We start from the raw sequence: 14,203 nt of genomic DNA, 5'->3' as shown, positions 1-14,203 counted from the left end.
ACCACGATCTGAGAAACGCTAAGCAATCAAAGTTAATCGATGGTCATCATTTATATACTTTTTTTTGTATCAATTGGGACACAAGGAATGATTTGATAATCATGATTTGTTTTTATTTCATTGTTTAATTTCAATCTTACAGTTGTGCTGGAAGCAATTAAAAATAAAGTCTTAAAACGTGTCAGTTAATCAATTGAATTGTTACGAATCTAAATTAATTGCTGTTAATCTTGAACCTCTTATGACTAGTAAAATGTTAATTTTGTTGTTGAGCTGCTTTTTGTTTCAACCAATTTCAATGCTTCAACGGTTACTTTGCAAGTTGATTGGTTTACAATTAAATAAGAAAACTCGTCGTCTAAATGGTTATAAAATAGTGGTCAATTATAATTCAAATCAATAATCAATCAAGACAAGATGAAAAATAATTAATTATAAATGCTTAATCATTAATAATAAGTAGTTCAAAATACTCATAATATTACTTGGAAATGATTATAAAAAATAAAAATAATTATATTAAAGATATAAAAAAAATACAATCTCATTTAAATGATAACTTTCAACAGGTAAGTATTAATTTTTGACAGCTTTTAATTGCAAATAATTTCCGATAATAGTTTTGTGAGTTGCTTCTCTTGATCGCTATCAGTTTGCTGGTTTACTAATAAAACTATCCATCTTTTGTTGATCATCAGCAACAAACTGGTTCTATCGTTGGTCCAAGCGAAGTGTTTTGTTCAATTTTAAGGTTTAACTTATTTTTTTTTCGTTTATCACAATTTCCTCATGGATTTAGCGTCCATTGATTTACCATTCATCGCATGAGATGATGGTGGAGGTAAAGGTGGTGCTATTGGCATTCCTTTACTTCCAAGGCTATTTCGTTGTTTAGAGCTTCTCTTGATACTTGCTGTTTTAGGGACATTTTTTGATTCCATACTTGTGTGTCCATTAAAATTTAAATTAGCCATTGATGCTGATAAAGATGACATCTCATTTCCTCGGCCAACTTCCCGGTAATCAATAAAACTATCTCTTGATCCATTATAGTGTCCACCGTTTGTTGTCCCGTGTCGATCAAAATTACCAGAGGAATGAGCTGATGATCGTTCCCTCTCTCTTTCACCGAAAGCAGAAGATGAGCCGTGTCTAGAATCATGGTGATGTGAATGGCGATTAGAATGGTGATGAGAATGATGATGATAATTGTGAAGATGTTCATCATCTCCCCTCTCTCCTCCAGATGAACCAGATCCTCCAGAGCCATTGGCAATTGGTCTGCCTGGAGAATCGTCAATTGTTAAATTAGCCACACTATTTGATCTTGATCGATGTTCTTGTCTAATTGAGTAAGAAAAGGCACGCTCATTGAGATGACCCTTTCTCTTATATAATCCAACTGCTGATGGTGATGAATCTCTTTCAGTCTCTTCTCCTGTGGTTCCACCACCGTTTCCACCGCCATTAGGTCCGCTACTATTACCTATAACTGATCGACTATTTCCATTGATTTTATCTTTACTTCGGTACTTGTCTCGTCTTGGTGTAGTTCCATAAGTAACTGGATATGAAACATAATGAGATTCTGTTTGTTGGTGGTGGGGATGATGAGGGTGATGTGAGTGATGTTGCTGGTGATGCATTGAATGATGGTGACCATGATAGTTACTTAATGGTGTTAATGGTCTCATTGGTGGTATGTATATTGGTTCCTCTCCGGGACCAGCAAACATTAAAGGATATTCACCGGGTGCTGGTCCACCAGAGGAATGTCCTCGCCTTAATCGTGTTCTCACTGAATATGCTGTTGAACCGGGAGGAGGAGGAGGAGCACCTGTTGGTGGTCCGGGTAAAGGTCCATAAATAGTGTTATGAGGATGATGTTGTTGGTGTGATGGTGGAGGTGGTGGATGATGCATAAGATGATGATGACCAGATCCCTGAGGTGACATTTGTGGCACTTGAACAAAATTAACTGGAACCGGAAAAGGACCTGGACCAGGTCCAATGAGTAAACTACTTCCATTTAAAATCATTTTAGATTTAGATTTCTTTTTCTTCTTTTTCAAAGAATGTTTGAGAATTTTATCGGCATGTGGGTGATCACTAAGAGCAATTGGTATACCAAATGGTGGTGGAGGATGATGATTACCGGCTAACATGGCTGGATGGATCGGTTGTCCACCTCCTCCTCCTGGAGGTGGTGGACCCATATGAATTATCATGGGACGAGGTTTAACAAGACCAGGTCTCATGGTATTGATAGGACCTTCCCTAATATAATGTCCACTTGATAAGGGTGGTGGGCCTCCGGGAGGCCAAGTTATTTTATAATTATCTTCATCTGGTGATTGACTAACCGTAGAACCGGCACCAATTTCAGAAGGAGCCGGATGGTGATTAATATGGCCATTTGTTCCTAAACCATGATGAGGAGGTGGAGGTGGCGGTAAATCTTCTAACAGATCACGAGATAAGTGCGTTGGTTGAGAGTCGTTCCAGTTATTGTCTGATTTATCGACTGTGTCTAAAGCCGAAACAGACCTAGACTTTTTAGAGGTCAAATGACTTCCACCTCCGGCACCACCCACACCAGATCCAATGTGAGAGTAAGGATTTTCCTCTATTTGTTTGGCATACATTGAATCAGCATAAGCATGGAAACAACAGCGAACTAAGGCATTAGCTGCTGGCTCACGTTTACAAATAAATGCGTGACACTCAAGAACTTTAATGCCGGTTGTACGACGTAAAATGCATGCAAATAAAGGTGGATGACCATTATCAGCACCTCGAAGAAATGGACTATCAAGAGGAAGAAATTTGGCGACTTTATCATAATTTTTATCACCATCACCATTATTTAAGGTTGATGAGTTTACGTGATTATTGATATTATTGGATGATGTTATTCCGGTTGAATTACCGGAAGATGATGATGTGGTAGCTGGCTGTTGAGATGAGTTAACTGTTGGTGATGTCACTGTATTGGGAATTATTCCATTAGTATTATTATGGCCTGAAATTGAAGGTATAACAACATATCGAACTGCTGCACAATAGTGTAAAGATTCAATTGGGAAAAATCTTTTCACCTCACGTCCTGAATCGTCAACATTTTCAATTAAAATCCCATTGGACCACACACTTATCCATGAATCAATGCCTGCTGACCCATAATCAACAAGGCCACTTTCAGGATATAAATCACGCAAAGGCTCTTGGATACCTTGAAGACCATCTTTCGTTGCATGGGGAACAGATGAGCCTAAGTACATTACACGACATCGACAAATTGGAGTAGTACCATCATTTGAGCTGCGCTCTTTACCCATTTTTAAAACGGTTTCTCAGTCTATCTTGGTACTTAAAGTGTAATAAAATATGACAGATACTTCTAGATTATGAGCTACCAACAACGAAATTACCAATTATCCTTTCACAGGTAAATCTGGAGGATCAACAAAAAATGAAACATTAAAATATATTTGGGTTAGATTGAGCAAAAATACCTTACAAACTGTAAGTCAAAATAAATCACTCATAGACAGAAAGTATAAAACAACAACAGTACCAGTCATCAATTAACATGTACCTAAAATTTTTCCCTAACTCAATACTAATCTTGAAACAAATGATTGAAGAATGATGACTTCATGAGGAAAATGATATCTTTTAAATTATTAAACTTTCACGATTGAGGCAAACAGATGAAAAATTGATATGACTGGACATTGAAAGTGTTTTACAGGGAAAATGAAAATTCTGATTGAAGTGATAATGATACTTACTTACAATAGATGAAAACAAAACAGCAGTACAAAAATGTAAGAATTCAAAATTGATAATCACTTGGTAAACATTTCCAGGTCATTTGATGTTGACCACTATAATCAAAATTTAACGTCATTGTAACAAGTAGTAAGAAAACAAGAACAGTTAATCAGTTAATCATCACAAAAAAAACAAGAGAGAGGAAAGGTCACAACAAAAACACAGAAGTCGTTGAATCAGGAAAAAGAGTAAAGAAGCAAAAAAGAAATGTCAAATAAGAAAATATTCACAATGAAAAGATGTAAACTTGAGGTTAACTCATGAGTTAACCTTATAATGTCTGTGGTAAAATGAGTCAAAGGTGGAAACCCAAAGTTGCCAAATGACAAATCGGACAAACCAAAGAACCAGTTAATAAAGTATTTATATTCGTATAGAAATTGTTTCAATTGCGACTAATGCTATTAGACTCAATAACTTTTGCCGAGTTGGCTACTTTTCCTAAAAAACTCAATAATCTTTTCTTCTCTCTCTCTCTTCTCTCCTTTTCTCTCTTTACCAGATCAAAATCCCTCCCTTTACCTTCTTCCTACCTAGTCCAGGTTCCTCTTTCTGTACTATCTTCTGCTTCTTCTTCATCATCACCATCTTCTTGTTCTTCTTGTTCTTCTGTAGCTTCTTTTGCTCGTTTGCGCTATTTTACCTTTTCTAACCTCTTCAATTCCTAAAACAAGAGGAACTAGTTCTTTCTTTTTCTCCCTCTCTTTCGCACTTTTTCTACCTGTCTATTAAATATCTTTTCTGGTTAATCTGGTTGTTTTTTGGGTTCCTTTTATTCACTGTAAACAATTTCAATTACCATCTATTATTAATCACAGATAGTCCAAAATGTTGTTCAATTTGAATCTTTAAACAAAAAAAGAGAGAAGTAACGACAATAAGTGTTTCCAATAAAAATATTTTCCCATTTTCAACTAGTTTTTGCTTTTTAGTGACAATCCAATCAAATAAATTATATTATTATTCAACATGACTTAATATTGATAGTAATTTCAATGATGCTTTTATCCCTTAATTACTAACGCTTTTCGGGTTTTGTTATGATGTAGATATTTTAGTCTTAAAATTAAAATAGTAAATTAAATCATAAAATAAAAAAAACGGATTGAACCAGTTTACATGAAGCTTTTGCTGCATGGTTTAAGTGATAAAGAAAATAAACAGAATACTTTGCATGATTATCATGATGATGGTTAATGTGTATCAAAGTTAAAGTAATAACAACAAGATAATCAATGAAAGTATAGAGTGGAAAACATAAAGTGAATTCAGCTGTATGGAGTTTCTGATATTTATTTTGCTAATACTAAATCCTTTCCTAAAAACTTCATCTTAAATAGCAAATGAGCTTTCTGAAAACTCGGTATTTAGAAAAATACATTTCTACATTTGTTTCTGACACTAAAGTTACCATGATTTTGATCACGCTTTACTTAATCTCATGTGGAAATTTCTGACACAGAACATTATGAACGAGATAAAGTTAACGAACCAAATAATTTATCTTAAAGTCCAGAGAGTACAGAAGCTAAACTAACCGCTAAACCTCTTTAACCACTATTTAATAAACAGTGATGGATATACATGGATGTATGTCTGTGGAATCCTTTGAAAAGTCAGTTGGATTCCCAAAAGTTCCAGAGTAGTCTTTGTACAGAATCCAACCATTTATCATTAGCAGCAGGTAAAGAGTGGAAACAATGTAATCCTTTGTCTGGCTTCTATCCATAAACAGGGTCATCGATTCCTTTGAGAAACAATTCCTACCAGTTTATTAATTAGAGCAAGTTAAATCAACCTAAAATGAAGAATTAATAGCAACAATAGCAACAATTAGAAAATAATAATATAATAATTATAATAAAAGTCATTATTAGTACAACAAAAAAGCCAATAGATGAAAGATAAAACCCGATTCATGAATAAACAATCAAGGCCAATTTATCTTTTTTTTCATTATTGATATATTAATACTTACCCCACCTTATTACCTTCACCTTTTTTTTATAAACCAATTTCCAGTCACTTTTCGGCTAAAACTTAAAACACGATAAAAAAATGTTGATCAACCTTATTTTTCACTTTTCGTCTCATAAAGAAAGGTACAGTTAACAAGAGATGGAAAGACAAAAAAATCAAAGTAAACAACAATTTCAATTCAGGCGCCTTTTTCCCATTCAATGTGCGTCAAGTGAATGCCATTCACTGACTGAAGCGCTAATTTTGAATGGAGTTTTGTCTTTTGACAATTCTTTTGATTTTAAAAACAATTTATACTCAATAATATTCTGAAACTCAATTAAATAGCCAATATAGTCTGTCTGAGTTTATTGAATCGACTAAATACAAGTTATTAAGTAATTTCATTGTTAAACATTAATAATTAAGAATCAGCTGTACATTGCTAAGCAACAGCAAAGGAAAGTTCGGTCGGCTTTGATTTCATCAACTTCAATCAACAAAAGTGTTATTGTTATTATTAATAATTAAAAGTGTTCGTGTTAATACTTGACCTTTCAGTAGTGTACAATACTTAAATTAATCAATTACTGTTGATAAGCAAATTTAATATTTCAATAATGGCAAGTTCAACTTGGCACATTAATCTCATTATTTGATTGTAATGGTCAAATAAAGCTTTGTCATGTGTGGTAATAATCAAGATTAAACTCAACCTTTTTAAAAACGGAATTAGCAAACAACGAACTTACAAATTAAGTCTCAATTTGGACTCAACTAATTCAGTGTTATGTGTTTAAAATTGTCAAAAGATGTTAATATTTTGGTCAAAACTAGCCACCTACGTTTATTTGCCATTGAGACGGATTTACCTTGATCTTTGCTAAATTGTAACTGACTCTAATCAGTTAATCAACCTCCCTCACCAGTAAACAATTATGAATGCTAAATTGAAAGACGAAAAAATTTAGCACTTATTAACCATTCTGGTTGTTTGGGTAAAAGCAGTTTTATAACAGTTAACTGAAGGACCTTCAAATGAACCTGAAAATGTTCAACAAACTATCAATCAAATCCGGTTAAAAATGTCTGGTTAACTATTTTTTTTACCTTTTCCCAACCATTTTAGATCAAGTTTAAAAGCTAATTCATGATCAATGATGACCAGTTTCAGAGTTATTATCATGATAATCATATCATTATTAATAAACAAATAACAGTATAATGGTAATGATTACAAGTATGAATAAAGGTTGAAGCAAGCAAAAGAAATGGTTAAACAGCAAGAAGGAATAAAATAAAGTACAAAAATATTGTTTCCTCTTCAAATTTAATCACTTAACTGAATACATTTAAATATGTATTTATTATTTTCACATTTTCATCTCTCCTTTACCTACCTGTTCATTTGTTTACCTTTATATATTTAACCTTTTTACATTTACCTCTATTTATAAAACAAACAGATTCTGACCTAAAATTGATCTCAACTCAACTCGAGAAGCAATTGAATCTTTTCCGTTCAACATTAACCTCATCAGTTTACCTTCATTTGCTAAATAACGTTTATAACGTTGAATCAATTCAATGTGAAATAAGATATAAGCAACAATTTAAATTAAATTTAACCATTTAAATGAACCTAAAAAAAGTACAACTTATAAATATTTTAAAGACAAAACTAAATAAATGATTTTTAAAGGTTAAATTGATTGTTTAGCCATCAATTTTGATGGATTACAATTTGTTCAATTTATTCATCACTTGGAATCAGGAAACACGTTATTATCAATGCTTGAAATTAAGGGTAAAATTCAATTCAATTATTTAACAGTCCTAGTGATTTGCCTCAATCATTCAAAAACCGAAGTACAATAAGACTTTTGGTTTTGACTCATTTCAATCAGATCATTCAATGGTTTAAATAAAATTTCATCAATATAATTATCTCATGAAAAAATTAATATCAATAACACGATCTAGACTAATGTTCAATATTGTAAGAGATGTTACGATTGGAACGTTAAATTAAGATTGTTCTGTATCAATTTTTTCTGATCGGAATTTTTCGACTTTACTCGTTTTCCCTGGCAATGAATCGCACCTTATAAGTGCTGCGTATCAAGTGCTGAGTAATCGATGATTTTGTTATTTGTTTTGCTATTATTTAGATATCAGATATAATGATGGAAAGCAAGTGCATCATAAATGAACTCAGAATTATCTTGATTTGAAATATTTTTTACTGATCAAATCACTTCTAATCAAATACAAGGGCTTAGATGAAAGAAAATTGTGACGAAACAAAGATTATTGTTATATTTTTATAATAATTTAAAATTAGTTGAAATGATGATAAAATTAGGTAAAGATAATGAAAACGGATAAACCCAGTGTAAAACAGTCAAGTACAACTGAACTCATTTGTTGCGATGCATCAAGCGACCGACATTTTTCGTCAGTCGCTTATAGTCGAACCATATTATAGTAAATTAGAGATGTTTTATAATTTTTGAACTCAAGATACTTTTGATAACTCTGAAGATATAAAGGATGAAGTGTAGTGCAGGAAACATTGTAGTGTTTACTTGATTCTGGTTATTTGTATGAAGTAAGTGAGTCAAAATGTTTCTCGATCATTTCAACGTAAACCCAACTTTATTCAACATATTTTGCACTTGCACAACTGTTTGGTTGATCAAGCATTTGATCAACTTTATTAATCGACTTCGTAAACTTCCTCCTGGTCCATGGGGTCTACCCATTGTTGGTTATTTGCCATTCATCAAGAAAGATGCTTATATTCAAATGACTGAATTGGGTAAAAAGTATGGACCAGTATTCAGCTTTAAAGGTGGCAAGTTTGATGTGGTTGTGATTAATGATGGGAAAGCCATTGAAGAAGCTTTCAAGAATGACCATTTATTGGCTCGTCCGAATACAACCTTCATTCCTGGACAAGATCACTCAATATTTGAAATGTCGGGTGAAACTTGGAGGCAGCAAAGACGAGTTGCTCTAACAATACTTCGTAATGTTGGCCTTGGGAAAAGTACGCTTGAAGGAAAGATCAAAGAAGAGATTGGTTTCTTTATTGAATCTCTAAAATCAGCATCGAGTAAAGAAGTTGATTTTAGTGAAGTGAATGGATTGAGTGTTGCAAATAATATCTCAATCCTTATGTTTGGACATCGATTTGAATACAATGATCCTTTAGGAATTGAACTGAGACACAACATGAAGCAAGTTAGTGATAATGTTGATTACTTCACTAAATTCATATTTACGACTTCGCTAAGTTTTTTAGTTTCCTTGGCTGCTCATTTCAGTTCTGATCAGCAAAAAGTGACCAGCAATCAGAAGGATTTAGAAGACAAAGTCACAATAGAAGTTGATAAACATAGAGAAAAGAAAGCAATACATGAAATTGAAGATTATATCGATGGCTTCTTGCAAGAAATGGATAAGCACCAAGATTCAAAATCGAGCTTTAACATGAACACATTGCGAAGAAATGCTGCTGATTTTTACGCAGCTGGCTCAGACACTACAACACATGTATTGAACTTCATGATGCTATATTTGATTACTCATCCTGACTGTCAACAAAAAATTCGAGATGAAATTAAGCAAATTATTGGCTTCGAACGACAACCAGATTATGCAGACAGAACTTCAATGCCTTTTACAATGGCGTTCATCTATGAATCTCTAAGAATGTCAACAATCGTTCCTCTTAATGTCCATAGACGCGCTGCTCAAGACACGAAAGTAATGCACTATTCTATACCCAAAGATACAATAGTTATTTTCAACTTCTGGGCTGTTCATCGTGATCCAAAACTATGGAATGATCCTCATTCATTCAAACCAGAAAGATTCCTCAGTGAGGATGGGACAACAGTAGTAAAATCACCCTATTTGATGCCATTTAGTGGAGGCAAAAGGATCTGTCCAGGTGCAACTTTGGCTTTGATAGAGTTGTTTCTTTATTTGGTCTCAATTGTACAAAATTTTCAGGTTTCAGTTCCAAAAAGAACTAAAATATCTGACGAATCAAAATATCTGTTTCTTAGAACAGTGAAAAACCCTGTGAAACTCAACTTCCACACTTTAAACGAAAACTAACAAATGTTTAAAAAGAAACCTCTTGGCTTTAAAATAAGTGCAATCACATTGATATATTACAACCTTTGTTAATAAAATTTTGTTTTATTCATTCAGTTTTGTAACGAAATCGCGTAGACTCATTGAAATTCATTAAGTGCAGAAAAGGTTTTGTCATTGGCTGAGCGATGTAAAGCGTGTAAAAAAGCAATGCATTTGTGTAGCTATCAGTTTGACGCTGTCTTGTTTGTATTTTAAGAATCTTTTCGGATCCATGCCTTACCAAGATACCTTTATATAAAATGAATAATCGAGTGAAAAACTATTGTTCTTATTTGCTCTATTATACAGAGATATCGTTTTGCTGAACAGCAATCTTAATCGATGTTATTATCACTTTTGAGGACAAGAGATGCTTGATATTACATTCAATACAAAGATATAAAGGATAAATGAACATTGAAGTGTTTACTTGATTCTAATGAGTTGTAAGCGCTTCACATCTCAACATGTTTCTCAACGTAAATCCAACTTTATTCAAGATTTTTTGTGCTTTTTTAACTGTTTGGTTGATCAAGCATTTGTTCAACTTTATTCAGCGACTTCGTAAACTTCCTCCTGGTCCATGGGGCTTACCTTTTGTGGGTTATTTGCCATTCATCAAAAAAGACAGTTATATTCAAATGACTGAATTGGCTGAAAAGTATGGACCAGTTTTCAGTTTCAAATGTGGTCAATTTGATGTGATTGTGATCAACGAGGTAAAAGCCATTGAAGAGGCTTTAAAGAACGATCATTTATTGGCTCGTCCGGCATCAACATATGTTCCTGGATTAAAACGTGATCCTTCATTAATTGAAATGTCGGGTGAACCTTGGAGACAACAGAGACGAGTTGCTCTAACAATACTTCGTAATGTTGGTCTTGGGAAAAGTACACTCGAAGAAAAGATCAAAGAAGAGATTGGTTATTTTATCGACTCTTTAAAATCAGCTCATGGCAATGAAGTCGATTTCGGCGATGAAATTAAAACAAGTGTCTCCAATAATATCTCAATTCTCTTGTTTGGACATCGGTTTGAATATAATGATCCAATTGGAAGTGAAATGAGACGAAATATGAAACAAGTCATTGAAAATGTGCCATACTTCAGTAAATTCATGTTTATGCCTGTTATGCTTGTTTTTGTTTCTTTAGCTGCCCATTTCAGCTCTGACCTCAGAAAAATGACGAGCAACCAAAAGGAACTAGAAAAGAAAGTCACAAAAGAAGTTGCTAAACATAGAGAAAAACAAACAACTCATGAAATTGAAGATTACATCGATGGCTTCTTGCAAGAAATGGATAAGCAAAAGGATCCCAATACGAGTTTTAATATCAACACATTGCGAAGGAATACGTCCGATTTTTATGCGGCTGGGTCAGACACAACAACGCATGTATTGAACTTCATGATGTTATATTTGGTTACTTATCCTGAGTATCAACAAAAAATAAGAGATGAAATTAAGCAAACTATTGGATTCGAACGACAACCTGATTATGCAGACAGAGCTTCGATGCCTTTTACAATGGCTTTCATCTATGAATCTCTACGAATGGCAACAATTGTTCCCCTTAATGTTCATAGACGCGCTGCTCAAGACACGAAAGTAATGAGCTATTCCATACCTAAAGATACAATAGTTATTCTCAACTTTTGGGCAGTTCATCGTGATCCAAATCTATGGAATGACCCTCATTCATTCAAACCAGGCAGATTCATGAGTGAAGATGGACAGAAAGTAATTAAGTCACCCTATTTGATGCCATTTAGTGGGGGCAAACGGATATGTCCCGGTGCAACCTTGGCTTTGATAGAGTTGTTTCTTTATTTGGTTTCAATTGTACAAAATTTTCAAGTTTCAGCGGCAGAAGGAGATGAAATATACGACGAAGCAAAATATGCTTTCCTTAGAATGGTGAAAAAACCAGTGAAACTTAATTTTCACACTTTGAAGGAAAACTAACAAATGTTCATCAAACGATGTCCTGGCTCAGAATCTTCTATTGGCCTCAAATTTCATTTAGCATTCGCATTTCATAAGTGCAGTGACACTGAACCACTACTATTTTTTGGATGCATTATTGATGTACTTTGAATTCTTTGTTATTAAAATTTATTTTTGTTCATTCAGTTTATGTTACAATAGTTGAAGAAAGTATTACAATCAATAAAAACCTTGAAACAGTGTTTTGAACGTTGAACATTTAAGTGATCAGTTAACGATTGAATAACTTTTTATCAAACTGAGATTCGATGTAATTAGATCACAAGAGCTACTTGTAAAATGTTACATAGATTTATGGCTCAATTTAAACTCGATCAACAACTTTACTCGCTAAGCAAAAAGTTAAAGATTCTCATAAGTCCAGTGTTAAAGCCTTTTCTTTTATACTTTCAAAAGTATCGTTTTACTGTGCAGATGACTTTACAAAGCAAAGTTAATTTTGGATTTTGATCGGGAAGTTTATAAGGTAATAAAGATTAGCACCTTAATTAGTCTAAAGATTGAAGATATTGCGACTTCTTTGGTAGCAAACCAATTGAGTATCACTAACGATACTTCATATTAACAGAGCTTTTTGTTATTATGAAGCAGTAACACAATAAATGAACTGACTTTCGTGTTTACAACTTTTGATGAAGTCAGAACTAATAGTGATTTTGTTGATTGAACAAGAAATTCAATTGCATAGTTAATCAATCCAGCAAATCTGGATTACAAAATGCTGTTCGGTTTCAATGTAAACCCAACTTTATTCAACATTTTTTGTGGTTGTTTAACCGTTTGGTTGATCAAGTATCTGTTCAACTTTATTAATCGACTTCGTAAACTTCCTCCTGGTCCATGGGGTTTACCTTTTGTGGGTTACTTGCCATTCATCAAGAAAGATGCTTATATTCAGATGACTGAACTCGCTAAGAAGTATGGACCAGTATTCAGCTTTAAATGTGGCCAGTTCGATGTGGTTGTGATCAATGGAACTGAACCAATGAAAGAAGCTCTTGTAAATGAACAAATACTTGATCGTCCAAAGGACTTCTTTACTCCTGGAATGACCAAGATACCTTCATTGGTTGAAATGTCAGGTGAAGTCTGGCGTCAACAGCGACGAGTTGCTCTAACAATATTTCGTAATGTTGGTCTTGGTAAAAGTAAATTAGAAGAGAAAATTAAAGAAGAAATAAACTTTTTCACTCGAAAAGTTGATTCATTTGAAGGTAAAAAGTTTAACTTCGATGATTTGATTCACCTTAGTGTTGCAAATGTGGTCTCAATCATTTTGTTCGGTCATCGGTATGACTATGAGGATCCATTTGCAATTGAAATGGCCAACAGTTTAAAGAAAGTAAATCAAAATTTCCATTATTTCTATGGACTTACTTTTCTTCCATCATTTTATAACTTCATTTCTTCCTTAAGTTTTTTGTCTCCTAATTACAAGAAAATGGTACAAAATCAAATGCAACTCGAAGATAAAGTAACCACCGAAGTAAAGGAGCCCCTCGAAAAAGGTGATTCTCGTGAAATCAATGATTATATTGATGGCTACTTGGAAGCAATAAATAAACAGAAAAGCGAAAACAATTATTCTTTCAACCTGGAAACTTTACGCAGAAATGTTGCTGACTTTTATGCTGCAGGCTCAGACACAATAGCAGCTACTCTTAAGTGGATAATGTTGTATCTAGTTTTATATCCTGAATGTCAGCAGCGAATTCAAGATGAGATTAAAGAAACAATTGGGTCTGAACGTGAACCTGAATATGCCGACAGACAACAAATGCCTTACACAATGGCCTTTTTGTATGAATCGCTCAGACTTTCGTCAATAGTTGCTCTTAATGTATACAGAAGAGCGACTCGAGAAACACACATTGCAGGTTACATAATACCAAAGGACGCTTTTGTCGTAATGAACTTTTGGTCAGTCCATCGAGATCCAAATCTTTGGGACGATCCAGATTCTTTCAAACCAGAACGATTTCTCAATGAAGATGGTTCTAAGGTTGTCAAGTCATTTAATTTCTTTCCATTCAGTGCTGGTAAAAGGGTTTGTCCTGGGGAAAGTTTGTCATGGATGGAACTTTTCCTTTATCTTGTGTCGATTCTACAAAAATTTCGAATCCTAGCTCCAGAGGGAGAAAAAATATCTTTGGAATCGAAATTCATGTTCACCATATCGCCAAAGAAACCAGTTGAGCTTGTTTGTAAAAGAACGTAATGAATTAAGAATTATTCAATTTGCAATTAAA

At 33.7% G+C, this 14,203-nt stretch overlaps 4 protein-coding genes across 8 annotated transcripts; 3 read left to right on the top strand and 1 right to left on the bottom strand.

Annotated features, from left to right (window-relative positions):
* Nucleotides 1–359: 359 nt before the first annotated feature.
* LOC107372114 (uncharacterized) lies at nt 360–5,979 on the bottom strand. Of its 5 annotated transcripts, none has more exons than XM_015940274.3 (4): nt 5,816–5,979; nt 5,376–5,635; nt 3,795–3,890; nt 360–3,454 (listed from the first exon to the last, which is right to left on the bottom strand). In XM_015940274.3, the coding sequence occupies exon 4, from the start codon at nt 3,336–3,338 to the stop codon at nt 777–779; it is 2,562 nt and encodes an 853-aa protein (XP_015795760.2). In that variant the 5' UTR covers nt 3,339–3,454; nt 3,795–3,890; nt 5,376–5,635; nt 5,816–5,979; the 3' UTR covers nt 360–776. The 5 variants fall into 5 exon arrangements, with proteins under 5 accessions (XP_015795760.2, XP_015795761.2, XP_089121970.1 ...); XM_015940275.3 differs by having other exon boundaries at nt 3,799–3,890; XM_089265844.1 differs by lacking the exon at nt 3,795–3,890.
* A 273-nt stretch (nt 5,980–6,252) lies between these two features.
* Nucleotides 6,253–10,015, top strand: LOC149094722 (cytochrome P450 2J4-like). Its single transcript, XM_089265846.1, has one exon. It carries the CDS (start codon nt 8,422–8,424, stop codon nt 9,922–9,924), a length of 1,503 nt encoding a protein of 500 aa, XP_089121972.1. The 5' UTR covers nt 6,253–8,421; the 3' UTR covers nt 9,925–10,015.
* Nucleotides 10,016–10,292: 277 nt separating this feature from the next.
* On the top strand, nt 10,293–12,079 carry LOC107372119 (cytochrome P450 2J6). The gene has a single exon (XM_015940281.3). The coding sequence runs from the start codon at nt 10,413–10,415 to the stop codon at nt 11,910–11,912; it is 1,500 nt and encodes a 499-aa protein (XP_015795767.2). The 5' UTR covers nt 10,293–10,412; the 3' UTR covers nt 11,913–12,079.
* Nucleotides 12,080–12,480: 401 nt separating this feature from the next.
* On the top strand, nt 12,481–14,203 carry LOC112538548 (cytochrome P450 2J6-like). The gene has a single exon (XM_025160217.2). It carries the CDS (start codon nt 12,673–12,675, stop codon nt 14,170–14,172), a length of 1,500 nt encoding a protein of 499 aa, XP_025015985.2. The 5' UTR covers nt 12,481–12,672; the 3' UTR covers nt 14,173–14,203.

The sequence above is a fragment of the Tetranychus urticae genome, chromosome 1 (genome assembly GCF_039701765.1).
Source record: "Tetranychus urticae isolate SD_2017Ah chromosome 1, NJAU_TeUrti_SD_1.0, whole genome shotgun sequence".
Classification (NCBI taxonomy): domain Eukaryota; kingdom Metazoa; phylum Arthropoda; class Arachnida; order Trombidiformes; family Tetranychidae; genus Tetranychus; species Tetranychus urticae.
This window is presented reverse-complemented; position numbering and strand designations above follow the sequence as displayed.